At 29.5% G+C, this 23,219-nt stretch overlaps 1 protein-coding gene across 1 annotated transcript; it reads right to left on the reverse strand.

Moving 5' to 3' along the window:
- Nucleotides 1–359: 359 nt before the first annotated feature.
- LOC135843246 (protein scarlet-like) lies at nucleotides 360–22,142 on the reverse strand. The gene is made up of 13 exons (XM_065361063.1): nucleotides 21,651–22,142; nucleotides 21,340–21,388; nucleotides 19,742–19,791; nucleotides 19,091–19,230; nucleotides 18,857–18,988; nucleotides 18,678–18,771; nucleotides 18,372–18,567; nucleotides 18,107–18,293; nucleotides 17,969–17,997; nucleotides 17,247–17,352; nucleotides 16,843–17,070; nucleotides 1,132–1,267; nucleotides 360–1,016 (listed from the first exon to the last, which is right to left on the reverse strand). The coding sequence occupies exons 1-13, from the start codon at nucleotides 21,775–21,777 to the stop codon at nucleotides 628–630; spliced, it is 1,863 nt and encodes a 620-aa protein (XP_065217135.1). The 5' UTR covers nucleotides 21,778–22,142; the 3' UTR covers nucleotides 360–627.
- Nucleotides 22,143–23,219: the final 1,077 nt, after the last annotated feature.

Raw genomic sequence — 23,219 nt, forward strand, 5'->3', positions numbered from 1 at the left:
TGCCCGACCATGATATCATGTTTACGTCATGAATGGCACTACTTCAGTAGATAAAAAAAACTCGCGAGAGGACATGGACAAAACTGATATCAGATGATGTCCACTCGGGAATTGCTATTTTCACAATGTTTGAAAACGGGAACATCACTAGCGCTCCCTACGGTTAGTCGAGTTTTGTTTTTTGTTTTTAATTTTATTTTTTCTCCAAAAAAACCAAAATTTTGAGCGTTTGATGAAGTTTGATCATTGATGTTGGGATTTTATTATTTTAAAATGGATAAATGACAAAAACTACTGTGCTGAAAAAAAAAGTTGAAATAAAAAATCCAACTTTACAGTTTACACTTTTACAGTTCAAAGGTTGCATTTTAATTTATTTTATTTTTGATAAACAACTATGATACAAAAACAAAATACAAATTAAAATTACAATTAAATTCATTTTTACAGAATTATGGACATAGAGACAGCAGATCAGGGTTAGACTAGGTACCTACCTTTGTAAATCTTGACTGCTGAAGAAGTAATCGAATAAAACTAAACCACATGATTGTGTAGGTAGGTACCTAAACCTATGTTCTTTGAATACTCTTTATCTTTAATCATAAAATAACGCCAATCAAGGTATCAACCATTCAGCTTCAAATACAATCTGATTCTTAATGCAATAAAACCAAGCAAAAGAAAAACTATATACATAAAAAACATAATGATCATGTTTCTCTGCAAATTCTCACGATCGAAACCCATCCAATTCAAGACCTCTGGTCCGTTTTTTAAACACGGTGAACCTGATGTTTTCGAGCACTGAATACATTCCACGTTTTCGAAGTACACAATCAGCAAAGCTTCAAAACTATAAGTTACCCATGAAATATATCGCATCCACGAAAATATTGCAGGAATCGATTTTATACTCGACATCATTCCAGAAAGTGGGTTGAAAAATGTTCTGACAATTTGTACGACAGTGTCAGCAATGGTGAAGTCGTTCGTTGCCAATGATACCAAAATCCCTGATCATGAACAATAAAAATATTATTATTCGTGCAACTTTTGCTCGAACTTGAAAGCTGAAAGAATCATTTCAATAAATTATTGTAGAGATGCAATTTAATTTCTGAGGCTTACCGAACGAAGCTGATACGTTGAAGATTAGAACATTGATCGTTATAGTCAACAGCAAAACGATCCAACTATATTGCTGGGCGAATAACGCATAAAATGTGACTGTGAATACTACTGGATGTAATAATAATCCTGGAAACTAGGTAATTTTCTTTGAATTAATGAAGACCGGACCGATCTTTGATCAAGATTGGAAGAGGCGGTAGCAGAAAAGTTCTTTTGATGTCCTCCATCAATCGATAATTTTAAATTTATATGGCGTTAATGATGAAAGGACTACCAAATGAAATTTCATGTTGGGCTCCTTCTCAAAGTATCTATAGGAGTAGATATAAAATGTATTTCCTGGCACTGGAGTAAGAATTCTTACAATACTTTTTAAATTCAAAAGTATGTGGAAACTTATGTGAAAAATTTCACATAAACCTTCACATAGTTTTTCATTCAATCAAATGCAAAAATATTTACAAAACTTAGATATTGAAATGAAATGCAAAATTTTTTGCAATACTTAAACATTTCAAACAAATGCAAAAATTTCATCAAAACCTAAACATTTCAAACAAATGCAAAAATTCATTCAAAACTTAAACATTTCAAACAAATGCAAAAATTCATTCAAAACTTAAACATTTCAATGAAATGCAAAAATTTCATCAAAACTTAAACATTTCAAACAAATGCAAAAATTTCATCACAACATTACCATTATACCACTAGTTAAAGAAAACATTATCTCTAATAAAGCGGTAACACAAACACCAACACCTTTATCATAGAAACTGATTCTTTTAACTAATGCACCCACCAGATGTGGAGGTTGTTATTGAAGAGAAATTTTTGCATTTGATTAAAACAAATTGACATTTTTTTTTCTTTCTATTATAAAATAAATAATGAACACTATTGAAAAGAGCCACCTTGAATTAATAAAAGATTATGTTGATTGGGAGGGAATTTCAGAATATCAAAAACTATCAGAAAATTTCATAAGGGAATTCAAAGGCAAAGTAAATTGGAGTGCAATTTCAAAATATCAAACACTATCAGAAAACTTTATAAGAGAATTCAAAGATCAAGTACATTGGAAAAAGATTTCAAGATATCAAGATCTATCTGAGTATTTCATAAGAGAATTCAAAGACAAAGTATATTGGTTTGCAATTTCAGTTCATCAAAAACTGTCAGAAGATTTCATTAGGGAATTCAAAGACAAAGTAAATTGGGAAGAAATTTCACGTTATCAAAAACTATCAGAAAATTTCATAAGGGAATTCAAAGGCAAAGTAAATTGGGAAGAAATTTCAGAATATCAAAAACTATCAGAAAATTTCATAAGGGAATTCAAAGGCAAAGTAAATTGGAGTGCAATTTCAAAATATCAAACACTATCAGAAAACTTTATAAGAGAATTCAAAGATCAAGTACATTGGAAAAAGATTTCAAGATATCAAGATCTATCTGAGTATTTCATAAGAGAATTCAAAGATCAAGTAAATTGGGAAAGGATTTCAGTTCATCAAAAACTGTCAGAAGATTTCATAAGGGAATTCAAAGACAAAGTAGATTGGAGAGGAATTTCATGGTATGAGATGCTATCTGAAGATTTCATAAGAGAATTTAAAGACAAAGTAGATTTTAAATGGATTTCAAAACATCAAACACTATCAGAAAACTTTATAAGAGAATTCAAAGATCAAGTTGATTGGGGAAAGGATTTCATGGTATGAGATGCTAAGATTTCATAAGAGAATTTAAAGACAAAGTAGATTGGTATAGAATTTCAAGGTATCAATATTTATCAGAAAATTTCATAATAGAGTTCAAAGACAAAGTAAATTAGTGCGCAATTTCAGAAAATGAAAAACTGCCAAAAGAACTTAAAGACATAGTAAATCGCAATATTTCAAAAGGCTTAATTGAACATATTTTATGTAACTTAGACTCAAGTAATATTCATATTGTCAGACTTTAATGATGTGAATAAAAAACTTTTTTATGAAAAATTTTTTCATAAAAGATGTAAGATTAATTTACAACAGCTCTATTTGTGAAAGGGTTATAAGTAGAAACAACATTATAAATAGTTACAATGTGTATTACTGTATCAGCAGAAAGAGCTTCCTTGAATCTAAATTTTAATTTTACGTTTGTGGTACTCTCCTTTATGCTTTCAGGTTGGCAGGTACAATCAATAGCTATTATGGGATATTTGTTAACATAATCATTTAAAGAACAAATTGGTTTCCCTTCATTACCATAATAAGCTAGTTTGAAATTTTTAAACATTTGATAAATTTTATTATAATCATTTTCTGAACTATTTATATTTAGTTCAGTTTTAGGATAATGTTCATTATTGTTGAGAACAGCTTGAACGTTTTCAAGGCCACATAAATCAAATTGACTATTATCCACTTTGATGTTATCATTTCTATTTTTTTGCATCCCAATAAGAATAAATATTGGATTCCCATCACAAGTATATTCACATGTATACTTTTTTGTTGTTATACCAGTTTTAAACTCATATCCCCAATGTCTAAAAATTTGTGGTAAATCTTTTGAAGCCAGTATTTGTTTTAGACATTTGTTTTCCATTTCTCTTCTCAATTTTACCTGTGACATTATTAGTGCAACATCTGTAAATTTTATAGTAATAGTATGTTCATTTGCAAAAGTACTATCAACTTGAAACATATTATTATAATTATTGAGATGGGTTTTTGTTAACCTTAATTCATGTGGGACGTGAAATACATAATCCTTGTGATCCTCATGATAACCAAATAGTGTTTCTAAAGAATTATACAAAGTAAAATATCCAGATTTGTTCAGAACATTTGAGTTTGGAGAGGAGATATTCCAGCCTCCATCATTGTAAATCGAATCAGAACCAAATGAAACAATTCCTTTCATAGTAGTAACCACACCTGGCTCTTCAACTGAATCTATTATTTTATCACATTCCAAATATTCAATTTTTGAAAATAAATGTGGTAGTGGATTAGTAACAAATGATATTTTTTTCAAATCAAGTTCTGCTACAGCACTCTTGTCAGAATTTTTAGTCACTGTAACAATTCCTTTCACAAGTAATCCACTTCTATGTGGATGGGTAATGACATCTTCATTGTATGTTCTTATACGAATTTTACTATTTCCTTTATTTATGTCATCTTGTGGAGAGGGTCTGTAGACTACAAAGTCTTCACTTTCAATGTAATTTTGTATCATATTTATAATAGGAAAAATTTTTTTTATTAAAACTTGGATTTTAAAAGTTCTTCATTATAGAATTTCCCTTCAATTTCTTCACCATCAGTATCTTTAATAGAATAAGTTACAGGAGTTGTGTGAAATATTTCATCAACTACAAAAATTTCTTTAGTCCAGTTATTCTTGTACTTGTTATCAAAAACTTTTTTATATGCAAAAATTCTAACTCTATCTCCTTCCTTGAATTTCTGATGTGATTTACATTTGGGTTTATTTTTGTTAAATTTCATCAAAATTTCTTCTGCATTATCCTTATCAACTTTAATAGGTGGCATACCAATAGTTCTATGAACATCTTTTGTGTTATATTCTTCTAGTATTTTAGGTAAAATATCGATCCATCTGAAATTCTTCCTCATCTCAAAATAAATTTTCAACTTTTGATTTAATGTTCTGTTGAAACGTTCAATTATTGCAGACTTTTCCTCATTATTGGTATGATACATTTTAATGTTGTGTTTTTTCAGCATTGTCTTGAAAGTTTGATTTACAAATTCTCCACCTTTGTCCACATGAAGTAAATTGGGTTTTCTTTTTGAGATTTTCAAAATATTTTCAAAAGCATCTGTAGCTGCTTTACCTGACTTATTCTTCAAAGGTTCAATCCATACAAATTTAGAAAATGTATCTTCAACATTGAGCATATATTTAAAACCATCATTTTCTTTGGAATATTTGTCCATAATTAATAAATCAGCTGCCCATAAATCGTCAATACCTTTGGTTACAATACTTCTTTTACAAAATTTTTTCCTAATAGGTGCATGTAATTCTTTAGCTTCTTCCATTTATTTATTGTATATAAAAAAATCCTTTAAAACTTTGTTTAAAAATTTCATTCACATTATCACAATCTTTATCAATTACTAGAAAGCCATACTTAGTTTTCCAACAAATATTGCACATTTCCAAATATTCATCAAATGTTACTAAATGTGAGACATGATTATCGTAGATGTGTCTCGAATTTCTAAGATCTTGCATAAAAATTGCCAGTAAATTAAAATTATCTCTTATACATTGTTTTGGACATTTTGAATAGGATTGAGCTAGATAAAAGCAAGAAATATTGTAATGTCTTCCTCTCAGATAGAAATTTGCTATTTTATCTTGAGGGTCTGTCAAAACATCGTCAAAAATTATAACTGAATTTGGTTTCATTTCTTCAGGTTCTTTCAAATCTTGAGGTAATATAGTACTAAAACCAATGTTCTGTTCTGGCGATGTTCTGTTGATAATATCTATTATGTTTTTCAATCGAATATATTTTTCTTGATGAGATGTTTTTGAGCAAAGATAAATATGGGTATATGTATTTATTTCCATTAGAATTTGAATTAAAAGATTGGTTTTACCACAACCTGATGGACCAAATATACCAGCTCGAATTACATTTGGAAAATTTCTATTATATCGTGGACCCACCTCCTTGTAATCATAATTTTCAATTTCAATAGGTATATCACTTTTAACTACTTTTATAATACGTTTTTTCTTCATTTATATTAGGATTTTTTTTTTTGTATTATAAATATGAGATTTGATTTAATAGGCGAACGTAAAGGAGAAACTTTATCTTCTTACATTCACACAATATTTAAAAATAGAGTTAATCTGTGTTCTAATAAACTCTATGGAGTTTGTTTACTCATTCTTAGTCTCTTTAATTCTTTAATGAATGTAAGAAAACATAACAACAGGTTTGATCTTGTAGATGATCAAGGAAATCACGAGGAAATTTATATTTCAGAAGGTGCCTACGAAGTTACAGATATTATCAACGCTATAAGAGATAAAAAATTCAACTCTTTATATAATGTTGAGAGAAAAAATATACGATTTGATCTTTCAGAAGATGAAAAGAAGATGATTACAGTTCCAGAAGGAATTTATGATGTGGATAATCTAGAGAGTACAATCAAAGCAAAGGAATTTGATAAACTAAATACAATAATACAAAAAAGGGAAGATTTACATCTAGATAAGTTATTAGATAAAGAGTGTCGTCATTACATTCACATTCCTGGAGATAAGTACAAAGTAGAAGATATCTTACAAGCAATTAAAGAGAGAAGGTGTGCAGCAGATAAATTGAAAATGAATTTGACACCATATACTCATAAAGTAAAGATAATATCTGAAGGTAAAAAAGTTGACTTTAGTGTACCCAACTCTATTTGTAGAGTTTTGGGTTATAGTGAAAGGGTTTTAGAAAAAGATGTAACACATCATTCAGATAGAATGATTGACATTTTTCCTCTTACTGCTATTCAAGTAAAATGTAATTTAGTGAATACAAATTATGAAAATGGAGAAGGAGGAGGTGGTGTAATATACTCCCACCCCTGGTCAGCTCCAACAGGTGAAAAATATTGGATAATCCCGTATCACTACTTATACTATGAAATAAATACACATTCTTTCAGGGAAATTGTAGTTCAGATTGTAGATCAAGATGGTAATCTGTTGGATTTTGGTGATGAAAAAATTTATGTAGCATTGGATATTAGAGAAATGTAATTTTAAGAGAATTTCTCTTAAAATACTTAGAACTCAGCTAAAAATTTCAAACAAAGATGTCCACAAATAACTTGATTGAAATTTTGCTTTTGGTCAACATTATAATATACATTCTTTTGAAAATAGTTTAGTACTTCACTAGGAGGTCTTTCACCAAAAGAATCAAAATAAATTATATAATCATCTTTCTTGAAAAAACAAACCCAATGAGATCCAGGTCCAATAGAATCATCTAAATTGATAATCATGCTTTCATTTCTTCCAATTTGTTTTGGTAGTTGATCTTTCATAAACACTCCCCTAAAATAAGGTATACACAATTCCTTTGCATATAATTCTAGTTCCATATTGGATAAGGGTTTAATAGGAATTTTTATTAACCTCCCTTCCTCTTTTTTTTTTTTGCTTTCACATTAACCCCAGCACCTTCAACAGGTTTTCGATGAGAAGCTGGATTTAAATATAACCCCTCACCTTCAACAGGTTTTCGATGAGAAGCTGGATTCAAATATAATCCTTTTCCTACTTTCTTCATAGCTAATTTGATATCTTTAGAATTATTTATAAATTGCAAAACCTTTTCGTTGTTTTCCAAACCTGTACCAGACTTTACTGGTTCCTCTAGTATATCAGTTAGTTGTTTGTGAAGAGGTTTTTCTTCTTTATATCTTTTTTTAACTTCTTCAACTAACTGATTGTTTGCTCTATGATTGCTATAGGCATCAAAACCATTTTTAATTATGGATGATGCTGCAGCTATAGCTGGTAATGCAGCAACTAGAGCAGGTAAGAAACCTCCAGTTTTATTATTTGTGTTGATAAATTCCAATTGTTTTGCAGACAACTTTATCTTGACTGATTTCTTTTTAGTACACGCTTTACTGATTTCCTTCTTTTGATATGTTGTCACTGGTAAATAAGTCTCTTTCATCACACTGTTTTTTGTTCGAATCAATTGTTTGTGATCCAAGTTTAAAGTAATTGGTTTCCCTAACTTTATTCCCTCTAGAATTAACAGTTGCTCTTTTTCATCTAAATTGACAGGAATTTTTTCATAATTTTCCTTTTTCATACCGGTACCAAAGTACCTTTTTGCACCCATGACAGCATCCACAAGCTGAGCTTGTTTTTCCAATTTTTTACTTGTATCTTTATCACGTGCAATATTTGAAGCTTCTCTCTGTAATATATAATCAGCTTCATGAAGTTCAGCAGGATCTTCCATCAATTCATAAGCAACATCATGTCTCCTAGATGCATAATCCAGTTTATTTCTTGGTTCAACTCCTTTCAATATTTGTAAAGTTGGATTTGTCCAGGGTCCAGTAAAATTATGATCTTCTAAATGCATGGGAGGTAATGGAAGCTTCTTTATTGCCCAATTTGCAACTGTACCCAACATACCACTACCTTCTTTCACTTCACCATCAAACATCACCTTGGGAATTCTTTGTCGAATTTTGTCATTCAATATAGTTTTAAAGTTGTTACTATTCATGTTTATTACAGAAAAAAAAATATCATTTCTTCTTTTTGCGTCTAATCACTTTTTTTCTAAATTTCCAAATACTTTTCAAGAGAATCGTCATCAAGAAAATACATGTTTTCATATTTTGATGCTGGGAGCTTGTTCTCCCACTTTGTGTATTAGAATTATTTCCTTCACTACTACATGGAGAGTCACTATTCATTTTATAATAGGAAATTTTTTTTTTCAAAGTTCTTTAAGTTCTTGCAAAATCCTAACAATTTCATTTCTTAAATGAGGGTTGGAATTTCCAGCTTTCTTTTCACCATACAAAACAACTAATTTATCAAACAATTCAGGCAAGTTATCCCAATAAATATATTTATCCCCAGATGTGTTGGCATACAAATTCATTTTTTTGAGATGATTTAAAATTGGTACTATTGCCTTACCATCTAAAGATCCTTTTTGAATCTCTGAGTAAATTGTGATTAATTTTTCTAGATAACTATCTATGCTATCACTTTGATACAACCCTCCCCCCTTTTTCAGATATTTATCCAGTAAAGGTTTTATTACAGAAATGTATTTGATTCCACAACTTGATTTCACTCTGGAAGATGGATTATTATTTTGTTTATAACTACTGGTTTTATCAATAATTTTCCAAAAATCCTTTAAATCTTCAGAATCATACTCATTTGGATCTGGATTTTTTAATGTCAACAACTGCCATAAACCATGAGTTCCTTTAAATTCAATACCACCTTTAAACTTGATGTTATTACCATTAAAATTAATTTCTTCATTGCCAATCATCCATTTATTAATGTCTGGATCATATCGAATTCCAAAAGTAGTATCACAAATTTCTTTTTTATCATCAGCTGCATAAAATTGTAAATATTGTTTTGCTATTTCACCAAGAACATTTTCTTGAGGACTATTCCACTCAAGCATATTTTGGGTAGGTTGTGGGAAGGTTTCTGGAAGGTTTTGGGAAGGTATTTGGATGGTTTCTGGAACATTTTGAGTTATTTGGTTTCTAATTTTTTCTAGTGGTATAATGATTGGTTTAAACTGTTCTTCTAATACTTCTTGCTTATAAATTTTACCTGCTTTACTTGCCTGATACATTGCCTTCAATTCCTTTCTTATATTAACATTTTCATTTACTAAATTGTAATTATTGCTCATTTATAGTAGAAAAATTTTTTTTCCTATTATAAAATGAAGTGTGCTGGTATTATTCTGTTTACCCTTTTTGTATCAACTTTACAAGAACATGATTTATTCTTTAGATCTCAAAAAATAGTCAACAATGAGGGAGTTACACTATTTTGTAACGTTACATTTTCAGAACAAGAATTTGTGTATCAGCTGGAATGGCTTAAAGATGTTCCTTTTGACATTCCAGAACGTTTAAGTATCAATAAATTTGAATATTTGAATTCAACATCGAAGAAAAAGGTTGAGGTTGTATCATTTTTGAAAGTTATAAATGAAGGACAATACATGTGTCGAATTAGAACAAAAAAATTTGGTGAATCTTCAAGTAACTATTACTATGATTATTTGGTAGTGTCGCAGCAAAATTTAAAGAGTCAACAGCATTTGGTGACAAAAACTTGGGTAAAATTGCTTATGGAAACAGAGGGAGTCAATACAAAAATTGAATGTGTTTATAATTTTGAGAAATTTCAGTCAAATAATAAGTGGTTCAATTATAACAATGAATCCATCATTTCTAATGAGCGAATTCGTACCACAGACTTGTTTATTGAAATCAAAAATCTAACTTTTACAGATCAAAATGCGTACAGATGTGTGAGTCCAAACAATGAGTTTTATACAGCTTTAGTGGTTACAAAAAATTATAAAAAGTGGTAATATCTTTTAGAACAGTGTTCTAAAAGAACAAAGCAGTTAATTAGATGAATATTTCCATCCTAAAGAAAGGAATATTTTTCTGCATATTTCATCACATTCCCTCTTGTTGCCAAGTGAAATGAAATCTTCTGGATCAAAATTGTGACCATCTTTCAACATTAATTTATGTAAAAGAAATTTCATATTTATAAAGTTTTTTCTATGGCTATTTATCAAATCAAATTGATTGGAAAATTTTTCAAAATCATTTAGAAGTTGTTGTTCTAAATGGGAAATATCACTTGGTTTCTGCCCTGTTAAATTAGAATGAATTAGAATATAATCGTCATAGTGTTTATGATAACCTAGTTCTTTCAAGAAATAAAAAACAGTTGATTTTTTCACTTGTCCAAATGTAGATAAAGCTTCTTGTAAATGTATATAAACCTCTGGACTTATAAAATCAGTTTGTTTTCCTTGATATTTCTCCAAACACTTTTTGAAATTACTTAACCTATTGTAGTTTGAATTTTGTTTCTTGAAGCAATGAGGTTTAGAATTATGTTTGTAGTGAATTACCTCGGCAAAACATTTTTTGCATATTAAAATATTATCTCGATCTTTGAAAAATTCTCGAGTACTTCCACAGTTTTGACACCTTTTGGATGGATAATACTCTTTTTTTGATACATTGCATATGAGACCAAATCTCTGTGAAGCTTCCTTCATAATCTCATAAGGAATGATTTTTTTCATTTCATTCAAATATGTATTCACATTTGTTTTCATCAAGTTTTCTCTCGTTCTCAAATATAACATCAATATGCTTTCTGAAAATTGAAACTTGTCCATGTTTTTAAAATCATTCACAACTTCAGGAGAAAGATTTCCATCCTCAATGTTGTATGTTTTCACTCTTTGCTTAGATTCTTGAAATAATTGAATATTGTTCCTTAAAGTATTTGTTATAAAATTATCCAATTCTATAATAGAACTCATTTTATTATAGAAAACAATTCTTTTAACTATTACATTTTTTTCCTAGATACCCAATCTTTCAATTCACATATGAAATCTTCTGATAGTTCTTGATTTTCTAAGATTTCTTTCCAATCTACTTTGTCTTTGAATTCTCTAATGAAATGTTCAGACAGTTTTTGACTCCATGAAATACATTCCCAGCATACTTGGTCTTTGAATTCTTTAATGAAATCTTCAGCCAGTTTTTGATGGCATGAAATCCAATGCCAATTTACTTGATCTTTGAATTCTCTAATGAAATGTTCAGACAGTTTTTGATGACCTGAAATCCAATGCCAATTTACACAATCTTTAAATTCCATGATGAAATCTTCTGATAGTTTTTGATAACGTGAAATTTCTTCCCAATTTACTTTGCCTTTGAATTCCCTTATGAAATTTTCTGATAGTTTTTGATAACGTGAAATTTCTTCCCAATTTACTTTGTCTTTGAATTCCCTAATGAAATCTTCTGACAGTTTTTGATGAACTGAAATTGCAAACCAATATACTTTGTCTTTGAATTCCCTAATGAAATCTTCTGACAGTTTTTGATGAACTGAAATTGCAAACCAATATACTTTGTCTTTGAATTCTCTGATTAAATTTTCTGATAGTTCCTGATTACTTGAAACATCATACCAATTTACATGAGAGAGTAATAATTTAAGATGCCCCTTTTCATTATTGATCATATTATTATTTTATAATAAGGAAAAAAAAATTTTAACCAAAGTTATTTATATTAGTGAAGAGAGAGTTTTCAAATGTGTGATAAAATTCTGTCTTTCTACTTCTAGTTTATAATGTCCCCAAGGTAAAGTTTCATTGTCAAATATACATCTCTTGTCATCAAATGGAGATAAACCTCTTTTATCTTGTTCAAATGTGTAAATATTATGATTTTTACTTTGTATAATTTTCTGCTTGAAACTCTTTGTTATTTTCTTCTCTAAGCATTCTTTATAATCATTATGGGTGATTTGATTTTTGATTACATGTTTCTTCACTCCTTTTGCTCTTTTCTTTTCATCTTCTTCAAATACTTTGATGGAGTACAATTTAGAAGCTAACCCTATGAATTCTTCAATACTTTTTCCTTTCATTTCATCTTTGAATTTACCAATAACTTTTTTATTAACTTGAGGAATACCATATATATTATTCTCAGGATAGTCTGATGTGTCAAATTCATCAATCATTCCTTTCATATCACTGTAAAAGTCTGGCGTTTTTATTGACAAAATTAATGAGTCTGTATCAGTATACAAAAGTTTAACATCATTTTTATATTCTCTCTTCAACCTATAATAGAAATCATACATCAATGTTTTTGAAATATCTAAAATAGAAACACCCACATAAATTGGTTGATTGAAATTGATGTGAGTTTTTTTCATGTGAACAGCTGCAAGATCTTCTGCAAAAAATGTTGATTTTACAAAATTTGGTTTTGAAACATACTTTGTATATTTTTTACCTTCACTAATCAATTTTATATCCACATGATTTCGCACATTCATCATTGTTCTACCAAACACCGAGTTATTCATCAATTTAAAAAAGTCTTTTTCAAATTCATTTTTTGCATTTTGTCTATGCTTTGTATTTTTATCAATATATACTTTCATCCAATCTGATTGGTTGAATTGAATAACTCTGTGAATTTTTTCCAATTTCAAACCTGCTTCAAGAGCCTGTCTAAGATTCAAATAATGTAAAACATATTTCTTCTTATCATATAATGTTGTGAATAATTTAGGAAGTCTATTTTCATCAATAATATTTTCTGCACAATAAGGTAGATCAGAATGATAATCATGTAATGTTTCTGGATAGCTTAAATCAACTTCAAACAGATATCCTTTGCTTTGGTTATCTCTCATTTTCAAAATTCTACTGTAAGTAAAATCGTTTGGATTTGCCCACCAAAACCCTCCATATGGTAAATGTTTACTCATAGCCCATCCATATAAATTATTTGCATCCAAATACTGAATGAATGTTGATTCTTTATTTTTATCAAATTTTTCACCCATGTACTTATGATTGGCTTTTTCATATCTATTTGAACATTGGGAAATTCCACCACGCTTGGCATTTTCAAACATGTACAACATGTCTACATCAGTTATCAATTCCAATTTTTGTTTTGTTGTTTTCAACATGCAATCCCAAGCAAATCCGGGGGTAGTATAATACCAAAGTGGATCTAACTTGTAAATTTCAAGTGCAGTTTTTCTGAAATTTTCAATCACATCTGCTAGCAAGAGTACATCAATTTTATTGTACAACATTGTAAACTCTTTTAGATTTTTAATGTTGAAATGTTCCCAAATTTTTTGAGCACGTAAAAATTCCTGTTCATCTACATGTTCATCATTCAAGGAGTTGTAGAAATTTCCCCTAGATGGTAACTCTTCCTCATCATATTTTTCTAATGAGTCCATATAATCGTAAGGGTAAGCCAATTTTTCAGTCAACAAATTGAACAATGAATCATTTCCAGGTGGTACTGTATTATCAAACCATTTCTTTAAATTTTTGAAATGACACATTTCCAAGTTTTTAGCCAATTTAGAAAGTGGTTCAGATAGAAATTTGTATGAATCTAAAAATCTAAGTTCTATTTTACCCTCTTTTCCTGAATAGTGTTGAAACTTTACAACTTTTGAGAAGCTGATGTAAGATTCCTCATTATTTGGAATTAGTTTTAAATTATCTGTAGTTCCAGCAAATTCTTTGACTAATAAGTGGGAATCATAACCAGAAAAGTTGTGAAACAAGACGGGTATGAAACTAGGTACATTGTAATTCAAGTTGCAAAGACTATGAGCTGCACCTCTATATTCACCTGTTATATGGTCATGATCCTGAACTTTCTTTTTATTTTTTTCTTCATCATCTAATTTCTCTTTCAAATCTAATTCTAATTTCTCTAGTCTATCAGTCAGTGTTTGATCATCATGATACTTTAAAATATTTGAAGTAATTTCTATTTCTTTTCTCAATTTATTAATATTTTTTTCCATCATAGGTGGGAAATCACTCAATTTTCTTTCACAAATATGACATATTGTTGCTTCTTTATATTCACATTTTTGTATATTGGTCAGTTTCTTCATTTTTTTACAATTATATATGTATTCATTAGCAATACGTACTGCATCTTCTGATAATTTTTCACACAATACTTGAGGGGTATTACTTCCAAAATATTCAAACATGTTCTCTGATATTTCTCCATTCTCATATAAAATGTAATAAACACAACTAATTGGTACGTGCTCTTGAATTTTTTGTGTTTTAGCATCTTCCTCTACTTTAGTTTTTTCAAGTTTTCTAAGTATACACTCAAAATCAGCTATTATTGTGAAAGGAATTTTCATTGATCGATTATAGTTTGTAAATTCACAAATGTTATCACTTTTAAGAGGAAGTTTTACTGCAACTGGATCATGTACTTTACAGCTTTCTCTATGTTCTAAATATTTAACTTCACTGTAAAAATGACAAAGGCACCTTTTGCACAAAAAATGTATTTTTTGAGTGTTTTTGGTTAATTGACTTTTAATCAATTTTGTTAGATCCTTAATCCAACAGTAGTGAGTATTTCTATCATTACTCTCTTCACATAAATACAATAAATCAACATGTTTTGTTTTCTCTTCTTTAGTAATATGTAAGGGATAAATTTTATAACGATCATCATGATGATAAACATTAATAGATAATCCACCTTCTACCAATTTCAATTCATTCACTTTATTTTCAAATTTCTCTATGTCTTTAATTTTCATCGGAAATTCAATATCTTTCAAAGCTTTATCAAAAGTTTTCTCATATGCTTTGTACTTTATTATTTCTTGTGGATTATCTTTTGCAGGATATAAACATGCTAAAAGTGACCATAAAAAGCATTTATTATCAGTATTTTTAACATTTATAATTGCTTTCTTATCTTTTAAAATTTTTGGAAGATCAATATAGGAACTTGCTCTAAGCGGGTCATATTTGTTTATATTTACTCTAAAACTATTGATTGATATTATTCGCCATGGACTACCTGTTAATTCATCAATGATATTTTCATGTCTATCAAGTACACTCTTCATTAAAGTTGAAATTCCATTTGTTAATTCACTTCTATTAGTAATTCTATCATTCTTAGTTTGCAAATGTTTGTATGCAATTTTTGTTTCATCTCGAGTGTCTACATAAGTTGCAGAAACACAAAAATTCACTTTAATACCACTATGCTTTTTCATCCATTCTTGAAGTAAAGAACTAACATGTTTTTTCATAAAATGTAAAAACTTTGACATATCTTTAATATCCCAGTTATTTTTCATATCAAATTGAGCATGTCTTGATTTAAAATTTTCATCCACAAATTCCCATTTGGGCAGAGGTAATGTTTTATTTGAGTGAAAATCGAGTAACCTTTCTACTATTTGATCTTTTCTCAACTGTTTATTAATATTGAAATTGTTATCCTGAATAAACTCAATCAATTTCTTTTTTGATAATTTCAACAATTTTTCTCTATCAATATTAATAGCCTTGATTTTATCTTTGTTCACTAACAAATCTGATTTTTTCATTTTATCAACATTTTTCATTCCATACCACTTCAATTCCGTCTTTAATTCTTTCACATTAATCTTGACTTCATTGTGTTTCTTTGTTTTTAAATGTCTGGCATAGTTCTTGTATGTAATTTTACACATACACTTCTCACATGTTCTTAAAGGTGCTTGGTTATCCATTTTATTATAGTTATTCATTTTATTATTGAAATTGATTTCTTTAACTAATGGATCAATTTCTAAAAGATGGTGTACTTCAAATGCAAAAAAATTCGTTCACAGTGGAAAAAATTCATTAGTTAAAAGAATCAGTTTCTATGATAAAGGTGTTGGTGTTTGTGTTACCGCTTTATTAGAGATAATGTTTTCTTTAACTAGTGGTATAATGGTAATGTTGTGATGAAATTTTTGCATTTGTTTGAAATCGTCGGCTAAGTGCGGAAGGGTGCCTCGTGCAAATCGTTACTTGATACCTGTGTAAAACTGCCTTTCCACACTGAGCGCCATCTATCAGTCCAAGTTCAAATCTAAAGGTATCTTCCGCGATGGGAAGGGTGCCTTGAGGTAACATAACTTTTGGTTTGAACATTTGGACTGATAGATGGTGCTCAGAGTGGAAAGACCGTTTTACACAGGTATCAAGTAACGAGTTGCACGAGGCACCCTTCCGCACTTAGCCGACGAAATGTTCAAGTTTTGATGAAATTTTTGCATTTCATTGAAATGTTTAAGTTTTGAATGAATTTTTGCATTTGTTTGAAATGTTTAAGTTTTGAATGAATTTTTGCATTTCATTTCAATATCTAAGTTTTGTAAATATTTTTGCATTTGATTGAATGAAAAACTATGTGAAGGTTTATGTGAAATTTTTCACATAAGTTTCCACATACTTTTGAATTTAAAAAGTATTGTAAGAATTCTTACTCCAGTGCCAGGAAATACATTTTATATCTACTTATAGGTACTTACCAGCGAAAAAATGTTCGATAAATAGAACATTAGCGATGTATTCATATTATTTGAACGTTCTCGTATGAAAATAGGCATTTTTCTCAAGAAATGACCAATTGAAAAATAAATAGGAGTGAAAAAATTTTCATTCAAGACAGCAAATAATACTCCTTTTATCGACTGAATACTTTCTTGATTCATGATTAAGGTTTTTTTCATGCAAGTTCCTAAAATTACAGCGAATACCTGTAAAATGATGAGCAGATATTTAATTTTTCATTACCTTTACCTACCTATTCATCTTCAACTATTTTTTTTTGCTGCTGTTAGGTAGGCTGTTTATTTATTTTTTTTCACTCTTAACTCTTTTGAGAAGATAATATATAATATTTCAAGTGGGCCACTGTTTTTTTTTTACGTACCATTAGTCTGATTAAATCGAAACACAATATTAATGGATCTCTGATGGTGCTAAGCCCTTCGCGATAAGTTATCAAGTAAAATTTATGAAACCAGGAAATGGGATTGCTGTGATAGAGAAATATTGTCACCGGTGTATATCTTGATAAAGTAGGTATGTACCTAGATATGTATTTGTGACGCGACCAGCGATACTATACCATAAGTCGGAAAACTTTTTTTTGAGATAATCGCGTTTTCATGGAAAAAGTCAGAAAATATCAAAAAAAAATTTTTTGTCGATTCATATACTATGAAGCCTATACTTTGGAATGGGTGTACCCACCGATCTCAAACACGTCGTTTTAGTGGTGAAAAACTGGTTTTACAAAAGTGCTTTTCATAAAAAAATGTCGAAAAAAAAAATATATATTATGATGTAAAACCATTAAAAGATGAAGAAAATCAAAAAAAAAAAAAAAATACTGTTCACTGGTTTTTAAAAATGTTACAAAAATAACCCAAACTTTCAAAAACGTTTTTCTCAGAATTTTGGTTTTTAAATTTCAAAAAATACGCAACTTTGAAATTTTGCAAATTTGTCAGATTTTAATATTTTGAAAATCTGTTTGCACCATTGAAAAGAGGAAGAAAAACACTACCAGAAACCACAATAAAACGAAAAAAATTTTTGCCGACATATGGTATGGTATCGCTGGTCGCGTCACATTTGATAAACACTCACATATTGTATTCCAATCCTCTTAGCTCTTCCTAAAAATTATCATGAGAGTGAGCAGATAAAAAAATTTACCACAAAATTGTAACTAGATCAACAACTAAAATAATATACCTAAATAGAAATCAAATCCAAATCACTAACTTTTCTATAACGCTGCTGTTCAATCCTCTTGTTCACATACTTGGCATATTGACTTGCTTCGTATTTTAAACAAATATTGCCAGCGTTATTGAAGGAAAAGGATTCCAGGCCACGTTCAGTACTCATTGATAGGCTTTTAATCAAATAATCAGCTGGATTTTGTTTTTGCTTGTACAAATAACCTATGCTAAAAAGCAATATTTGATGAAAAATTACCTATATGAAAAAAGTACTCTTTCTTTAAATAGGTAAACCTTTGAATAACCTTTGAAAAAATTCTAAAGCATTTTCAGTAGTTCCACTGAAGACGATTTTTCCATCGTGCAACAAAATAATTTGATGAAACAGGTCGAATATTTGTTCACTCGGTTGATGAATTGAGCAAATGATTGTTTTACCTCTATCATTAGCCATATTTTTCATGATGGTTATCAGTTTTAAAGCTGCAAATGAATCTAAACCTACGAGAAAAGTTGAATATAGTTTAGTCAGATCACTTGAAATAAGTAAGTACCTACTCACCTCTTGATATAAAATAGCTAGTTACCTATATCTTGAAATATACAAATACCTGTGGTGGGTTCGTCACAAAACAACAAAGCTGGATTGATTAATAATTCAGTTGCTACAGATAATCGTTTTTGTTCACCTCCTGATAAATTCAACTGAAATTTTTCTATCCTATAGAATGTTGCAGACGAATCTAAAGTAGGTAAATTAGAATGGCCAACTATGAATGTTTTCATGTACCTTTTCTTCTTCTTCGCTTGAATTACCGATGAAACGATTGGCACATTCTGTTAAACCAACATCCTTTAAAATTTTGTTTACCAATGCTCTACGATGTTCGGTTGTAATTCTTCTGTCTAATTTCATTCGTGCCTAAAAAAACACACACATACAGGAGTTACCTACTTATATTGTGAACAGATTTGTTTCTATAACATTTATTTGTATTAATGTTATGAGTATTCAATTATTTACTGCGAAGTGTAAGTGCTCGGAAACAGTTAGCGTTGGAACAAATAAATCATCTTGATAAACGAATCCTGAAATCTTCTTCATCGCTCCAGATGGTATTTTTTGGCCATTCAGACGTATTTCTCCATTCACTTTGAAATCACCTGAATATTTGATGAAACGACTATTTAAGCAAATTCAAATTCAGCTAATTTTAGGCATAATTTTCACTGACACATTTGATTATAAGGTTAGGTACTATGTAATTGCTTGAAGCGACACTAACGACAGTCAAGAGAGTCTCCAATACCAAAACAGGAGTTTAAAATCAGTTTATTGACCCTTCCAGAACAACTTGAATTTTTTAGAGTAGACTGAAAACTCGACAAATGCTTTAGATAATGACCAAAGTGGTTGATTTCGTGTTAAAAGACTAAAATACAGTTTGAAATTTTTTTTTGAATTTTTCAAATTTTTAAATAGCCTTTGAAAATGCATAAATGAACTCGAGATCTAAAACTGTCATTTCCCATGGCTTATGTCGTGTTCTTATATGACTTTCGATTCGACTCACGTCAATTCATTCAATTATTTCAAATCAACTGTGTCAGTTCAAGCCATTCTTTGTACCTATGTATGTACTTAAATAAACAGTATGCAATATGTGTTGTTTACCTGATTGTCTATTTGCCAGTACTGTCATCAAGGTACTTTTACCAGATCCGCTGAAAAAACATGATGTAAGTAGGTATCTCTTTTTATTTTCAATCATTTGTTACCGAAAATAAATTATACCTAACTATCTACTGATAATTCAAATTGAAATAATTATTAGTTGGTACATCGAGGAAGGGAATTGTAGGTAGGCAACTTATTTCACATCATTTTTTCAAAAGCAAATGTCGTATTTACGGCAAACAGGATAGGCAATTTATTTTACATCTTTTTTTGACAAAGGTTTCTTCATAAGGTAGATATGCTTTTTTTTGGTCGACTTGAATTTTTAAAAGTCCAAGTATTCCTTATGTAAAAAAGTGAACAAAAATTTGGGTTTTTGCCAAAACTGCAAAAAACCCTTTTTTTGGTCAAAATTTCGAAGTCTTGCATTTTTGGTGACAAAAAATTAGACTTTTTTTTGGTAAAAATCACGTTAAAAAAATGTTTCTTTTTCTGCATCAAGATTTCCAAAAAATCATACTTTTTCCCAAATTTACCAAAAATTCTACATTTCCGAAAAGTTGTAAAAAAAGCACATTTTTTGTTGAATTTACTGAAAAACATTTTTTTTTTTTGGTAACATTATATGCGAAAATTCCTTTTTCAAGGCATGATATTTTTTTGCAAATTAAATAACAATATTATACCAATAAAAAGACAAAAAATGCCCCCCCCCCCGAAAAAATATTCCACACGGTCTTTTTCTTTTTTAGGTCGCAAACAACTTTTTTAAAATCAAAACTGCAAAAAATAGGTATCTATTTTTTATCGAAATTACCAAAAAATTACTTTGTTTTTGCCAAAACCACAAAAAACAACTGTTTTGTAAAAACTGAAAAAAAAAGGATTTTTTTGTCAAAATTTGTTATTTTGGTCAAGATTGCCAAAAAATGTTGAAATTGTCGATGCCCAATTTTTTAATATAGACCTATTTTTTTACGGTCGTAATTTACCCAAAAATTCTATTTTTGTTTGCCAAAATTGCAAAAAAAAATTCTTGCGAAGATAGCTTTGTTATTGAATCTCACGTTCTTAGACATTTTTAAAACAATTGATGGAGAGAATTGAAATTTTTCTAGAATATTTAGCTTGATGGCTGGAAATAGTGTAATTTGGTTTTGAGTAGTTATAATATCAAATCCAAATAATTTTTTTTGGGGGGGGGGGTGGTGTGAGGAGAGGGAGAGGGAGAAGTTTTGTTATTTTGTTAAAACTTTACATTCGATCACTTACGATTCGAAAACGATAATTTTAAATCAGAAATAGGCAGGCATTTATCAAATTATTCAGTTTTCAAATAAGATTACCAAAATTAGGAAAATCAATCAGAACAGTTGAAATTTTGGTAATTGATGCATTAGTCACATAAACTATTCATTATCATTAGCTACCTAGTCATTTAAGTATCTGAAATTTTTCAGTTTTAGTTTCATTTTTGCCTATTATGGTGGTAATTGGCCATGATGGTGGAATGACCTTAACCTTTAAGATTGTATCGTTTGCCTTTGAATATAATATCATTCATAAAGTTAATTAGGTGTGTTTTCTATCCTTACCTCGCACCCATAATGGCGACAAGACTGTTTGGTTCCACGAATCCATTCACTAGAAATGAAAATCAAATCAAACAGACATTTTTATAAACTCATCATATTGAATTAGGTATACTTAGTGCAAAATGCTGTTGATGAATTATCACCAATAGTCATTTGTGATTGTGAGTCAATTTTTTGAAATTTTTAATGTTACCTTAGTTTGGAAGATTCAGAGTAAAGAGTCATTTGCCTGGTTATTTACTTATATTAATAATGATGGTAGGTAAGTATATATGTAAGTATACACGTGAGAGTGAGAGCAGAGAGTTTACCATTATGAATTAATTCTTTGACAGTATGAGTTGTGCTTCGGAAAATATGCTGTGTCTTGACATCAATCTTGACCCTAAGGTTCTTCCACGACATCGAGACACCGTTCGTTTCCAATGTTATAGCCATATCTTATAGTAGGTAGGTACTTGTAATAGCCTAATTTAATTTTAAAAACAAGCTCGAAATCAGGTAGTTAGGTACCCAAGTAATAGTCGACTTGATGAATGACAGTTTCTAATTTGCCTTCTCATTAGTATTCAAGTATTAAAACAAATTCACACACAATAATTACATTTTAGAAACATAATCAACACATAAAATATAACTAAGCAGAAATCATTTGGGTATTTGTCATTATTTCCATACGATTTGAAATTTTTAAATTCACAGCTCGGTAAACGAAAACTGAAATAACGGACGGTTACAAATGCACTAAAATACCATAGGTAATTACCTACTTAATAGGTGCTAACTCAGTGTGTGAGTTACCATGATAGAGATAACAATTACGAAAAAATATAACACCAAAAATCACCCAAGTTGATAAAAAAAATAAATCAGTCATTCAAATTCACATTCGTACATAGCATGTTTTAAAATGTATGTAGTTGGTTGTATTATTATCATGGGTAAAGATCCTTTTATCATAGATACATAGGATTAAGATTAGGTACCTACTTTTTGAACTTGGGGTCGACTGATACTAAATATACATATGATGTGTTTTCATAGCTGCCCTCTTTTACGTTCCTTGCATAATTATAATTATGTTTCAAGCAAATAGAACCATCCGAATGTTTTCAGTGTATTCAAATTTACTCAACTTTATTGCTGCTGCGAGCTTAATGTACTCGTAAGATGTAGGTAAAATGTCTGTATCGAAAAAATTTGCACTTGGTACTCGCAATCAATACCTCTAAAAACCCAGCAAATCATAGATCAGAAATTGGTTCTTCTATTTTTTGAAATTGTGGGCTGAATGTGTGGCTTAGTAGACTCGTCGTATTTGTATCAAAAAAGTAAAATTCGAATTTGTAGTCAGCATATCTGAAACCACAACAAAACATAAACCATACGAATTTCTCAATTTTTTTTGAATTGGGGAGGGGCTTTTCTCGAAACAAAACACCGTCTGATATATATTTAATGCGGAAATATGCGAGCACATACTGAATGATTACAACAGGAAGATGGAGGATATTATTCGATTTATAATTATAGTGACAATTTCCTATTTGTAATACGTTCGGTTCAGGTTTACTTCTATTTTATGTAATTATACCTAATGTAGGTAAGTTAAAACAGCTTCTCAAACAATATTTGACTTGGAAAAAAAATTTAAAAATCATGTTTGTTTTTATTTATACCTTATTGTGTAATAGGGTGTACACTGTACATACACCCTAATGTATAAGCATGTAGGCATGTATGTTATTCCAAGCCTGTTGTCCTTCATGCAAAATAGTTTTCGATGGAAAAAAACTTTTCGAAATCACGACATATTAGCAAACGAAACCATACTTACTGAGCACAAATTATTGCAAAAGTTTTATAGATAGATACGTATC

This window comes from Planococcus citri, chromosome 4 (assembly GCF_950023065.1).
Source record: "Planococcus citri chromosome 4, ihPlaCitr1.1, whole genome shotgun sequence".
Taxonomy (NCBI): domain Eukaryota; kingdom Metazoa; phylum Arthropoda; class Insecta; order Hemiptera; family Pseudococcidae; genus Planococcus; species Planococcus citri.

What these genes read in the sequence shown, in the direction of transcription:
- LOC135843246 (XM_065361063.1), bottom strand. Translation starts at nt 21,777, where the DNA reads ATGGCTATAACATTGGAAACGAACGGTGTCTCGATGTCGTGGAAGAAC. An exon ending in GTCGCCATTATGGGTGCGAG is followed by an intron (nt 19,792 to 21,339) that starts GTAAGGATAGAA and finishes ATGTTTTTTCAG; the next exon opens with CGGATCTGGTAAAAGTACCT. An exon ending in CAACGTATCAGCTTCGTTCG is followed by an intron (nt 1,017 to 1,131) that starts GTAAGCCTCAGA and finishes GTTCATGATCAG; the next exon opens with GGATTTTGGTATCATTGGCA.